Raw genomic sequence first — 3,954 nt, 5'->3', positions numbered from 1 at the left:
AATAAAAGGCCAAAATAAATTAAGAGAAGAGAAGAATGAGTTGAAACAAGAGACATCAAAGTGAGATTACAAACCCCAGCTCTTTGGCTTTGGCGGATTTCCGCCCCCCGATATCTTCATCACATAAGAGATAATTCTGCAAAGGACAAGTTTACTGTGTTAGTACTTCCAATAGCACCAGGCAAAACCCAAACAATAAAAAGAGTGAAAAGTATGAAATGACCGTCTTTTTGCTGACAGATCCAGTAACACGACCTCCATGACGTTTAATCAAATCTTCCGCTTCTTCTCTTTCCAAACTGGAAATAGAAAGGAAGTTCAGAATATGATTTTTGCAACAAGTTCCAAAATCAATATGCCAAATAAACCAGAATTAGACAGTCATAAGTTAGAATTGCATGCAGAATAGCAATTAAGCCAATAATCTCAGCACTGATCTTGAGATGTAGAGGTATAAATTATGTTGAAAAGCCTCTGATCAACATATTATGGCCCACTAATCACGTAACCAGCATGGTGTACATATATTGTTTGCTATAGAATGTGAGCAACCTCATAAAGATGAAAGAAAATACCTGTCAAGCGTTCCGCTGATTACAAAAGTCAAACCAGCTAAACAGTTAGGAGCACCTTCAGGAACTTCCTGCCACACATAAAGAGACACATCCTTGTTAGCATTCACAATGAGAGAATTTTTTATCCTTTACGTAATACGGGCGTTATAAGTAGTGGAAAACCTTTTCTCCTTTGTGTGGAGGATCTTTCCTTTCACCAAAATTCATAAATCCACCCCGTCCTCCGCCACCTCTACCTCTTCCACCACCAGGTACTGTCGACGCACCTCTTCCACCACGGCCCCGTCCACTGGCTTTAAGAGGAGACTTGGTGTCATTATCATCATCTTCGTCAATTTTATCAACATCCATGCCTTTACCACCAGACCGTCTGGTTGAGCCACCTCTTCCTCCACGACTCCTTCCAGCAAATTTAAGATGTGATTTGGCATCTTTATCATCATCCTTATCTTCATCACTTTCATCAATATCTGCAGATTTCTGGGCAATTCCCTTACCCGAACCAATCTTAAGTTTCTTGCTGGGGGTGACATTAACTACCTTCTTCCTTGAATTGGGTGAAACAAAATCATCGTCATCATCCTCATCCTCATCAACTTTGTGAAGTTTCTTAACAGGCGGAGGTTTTACATCACTTGATAACTCCTCACCATCCTTTTGGACCTTTCTTTTTGCTGAGAGTTCCTCCTTTTCCTTTTCATCTTTTGGCTTTGGTTTCTCTGTACCAAAATACTTGCTAGTTTTCCTTCTGCCTGAACTTTCTTGGCCTTCATGCACCTAGATTCCCACAAAGTACATACAAGTATACTATCATTTCAGTTTCTTTATTACAATATAAAGCAAGGAAGACGATTGATTCATAGGTCACTAAAAATTTAATATTTTCTTTCTCACCAGTAGTCCAAGTATCTATGTTTTCACGTAAACTTTTCTTTACAACTGATGATACAACAAAGTCAAAGGACCTCATGTATCGTTCAAATGTTCAGTACTTTCGGTTCTCTGTCAATTTGGGTCCTTCATCTTTAATGCCAACAAAATGAAGGAAAAGAAAAGAAATTACAAGGCTGAACCATAGAGTTTCATCACTGGACCTAAGATAATACTATTGTTATCCTTAAAACAAGTAAGATTTTTGCCAGTCCCAGAACCAAGAAGGTAAAGTTCTCTTCTTTTTTCCCTTTTCCTCCATTTTTCTAAGAAACCAACAAATTCTAACCCATATTCATCTAAACAAACACAAAATCAGAAAGTTCGGAAACCTAAACAAACACAAAACCAGAAAGTTTGGAAATTTACTCCCTGTTTCTCTGGATTTGATGTAGCCGTTGAAGGCTTCTCCGGTGTTGCGAGCTTCGCTGGCTTCGATGCATTGCCATTGTTCTTGTCATGTTGTTTCATAAACCACTTCCTAATATCCGACTGATATTCAAAGACAATCCCAAACGCAATCAAGTAATCAACCCCGCAGTTTTTTTTTAAATTTAAAAAAAAAAAAAAAAAAAAAAACAAGAACACCCAAAACGAGGGAAACAAAATTGACCCAAAAATTATCAAAAAAAATGTAGCCCAATTCCCAAAATTTTGAAAACAATACTCAAATTAAAAATAAACTAAATGTAGATACTAAAAACCCTAACTCACCATATTGGGGATTCAGCCACTGGTTCCACCTACAATGTTGCAAACTTTTTATTCGGCACACTCGAACACAATCTGTAGAACAAATAAACAAAGTAAAATGAGCAAAAAAATAAAAAGACGGAATGCGTTTATATATTAAAAAATAACAAAAACAATTAAAATAAATTGCTAAGAATGTCAAAAAAATCAACACTTATAGATACAAAAAGATTGCAAAATTCTTATAAAAAGCAAATTGAACGAAAAGAAAGAAGATAAGAAGATCATCGGTACCTTGATGTTGAGTTGGGTAAATTCTCTGGCTAGGAATAGTTTGGCAGGGAACAAACCCTAACTGATAGGGAAAAAAAAGGAGAGAGATGAAGGGTGCGCAGCAAAGAAGGGAGAGAGAGAGAGAGTCTTCCATACCTGGAGGGAGTTGCAGAGAGTGACAGCATTGCAATTGAGGAAAAGATTTAGAGCACTCTAGGGTTTTTTATGGTGAGTTTTGAAGGTTCGAACACTGTGCTCACAACAACGAAAGTGAAGTTTGATTTTCTCGTGCCAGAAAATTGATGAGAAAATAGAAAAAGCAGAGAGAAAATAACGAGCGAGAGAGAGAGACAGAGAGAAACGAGGGAAGACAGAGAGACATGCATAAACAAAGTTCTCTCTACTTCGTCGTCTACTCAGATTGCGTGGCTCCGCAACCCAGGTTCGGGTCTGACCAGGCCCAATTTGAGTTCGGCCACAGATAAACGCCGAAGCTCAAGTCCAAGAGAAAAATTATTAGTTGATCGTAGGGCATCACGTGATCATCTCTCACATCGATCACAATTTTCCACGTCAATTCTAATTTATTATGTCTTTTTATAACTTTTAATTATCTTACTTCTTTTACTAATAATAATACCATTACATTGTGTTTGTTTTGATAGACTAGATTAAAGGGATTGAAATTTATCAGACTTTTAGTTTTAAAATACATTATTTTTGAATTATTTAGTTAGACTAAATTTGTATCACATATTCATTTAGTCATAAGATTAGATGTCAGGAAAAGACTATTTAATTGGATGGAATATGAATACTAAGTTTGTTTGAAATAAATGATTATTTTACCAGTTTCAATTATTTACTAAGTAATAATAATATTAAACATATCTTTAATATTTTAATTATTTTTAACTATATCAAATAAAAATATATTTTATTTTATTTTTACACAATTAAATAAATTTATTTTTTTAAAATTAAATAAATTAAATAAATAAAATATCAATAAAAATATATGTTATTTTTTAAAATAAAATTTTAAATAAATTTATTTTAAAAAATAATAATAATTTAATAATGAAATTAAATAAATATAAAAAATTAAAATAAAACATCAATAAAATATCTATAAAAAATTATTTTAAAAAATCAAATAAATAAACATCAATAAAAATTAAATAAAATTATTTTATTTTTAAATTGAGACATTCAAATTTTATTGAATTTTACTAAATATAATACATAATTAAATAATAGAGAGTCAAAATAGTCATTTCACCACCTAATCTCATATCCCCTTATTCCCCCATTTGTGTCCCACTCTTCTATGGGACACAATAGTCCAACAGATTTGAGACTAATAGTTCGGTGCAAAAATATTGAACCAAACAACGGATTATTAGTTCAAATGGACTATTAGTCCAATCCTATAACTCAATCCCTCAAAACAAATACTACCTTAGAGTATCAAGTAGTTATG

At 33.5% G+C, this 3,954-nt stretch overlaps 1 protein-coding gene across 3 annotated transcripts in view; it reads right to left on the bottom strand.

Annotated features, from left to right (window-relative positions):
• Nucleotides 1–3,039, bottom strand: part of LOC145788652 (replication factor C subunit 1-like) — a 23,336-nt gene extending 20,297 nt beyond the window's left edge. For 2 of the 3 annotated variants that reach the window (XM_082910912.1, XM_082910914.1), the window contains exons 1-8: nucleotides 2,628–3,039; nucleotides 2,493–2,553; nucleotides 2,220–2,291; nucleotides 1,875–1,997; nucleotides 738–1,352; nucleotides 576–643; nucleotides 224–299; nucleotides 75–136 (exon numbers count right to left, since the gene is read on the bottom strand). In XM_082910912.1, the coding sequence (XP_082767038.1) occupies nucleotides 75–136; nucleotides 224–299; nucleotides 576–643; nucleotides 738–1,352; nucleotides 1,875–1,997; nucleotides 2,220–2,222 (947 nt within the window). In that variant the 5' untranslated portion in view covers nucleotides 2,223–2,291; nucleotides 2,493–2,553; nucleotides 2,628–3,039. Of the gene's footprint in view, nucleotides 1–74; nucleotides 137–223; nucleotides 300–575; nucleotides 644–737; nucleotides 1,355–1,874; nucleotides 1,998–2,219; nucleotides 2,292–2,492; nucleotides 2,554–2,627 lie in introns of all 3 variants that reach the window. The other variant, XM_082910913.1, reaches the window with a different exon arrangement.
• Nucleotides 3,040–3,954: the final 915 nt, after the last annotated feature.

This window comes from Camellia sinensis, unplaced genomic scaffold, assembly GCF_055761805.1.
Source record: "Camellia sinensis isolate YWXY unplaced genomic scaffold, ASM5576180v1 Unanchor1, whole genome shotgun sequence".
NCBI lineage: Eukaryota > Viridiplantae > Streptophyta > Magnoliopsida > Ericales > Theaceae > Camellia > Camellia sinensis.
The sequence above is the reverse complement of the archived record's forward strand: the minus strand, read 5'-3'. Positions and strand labels throughout refer to the sequence as shown.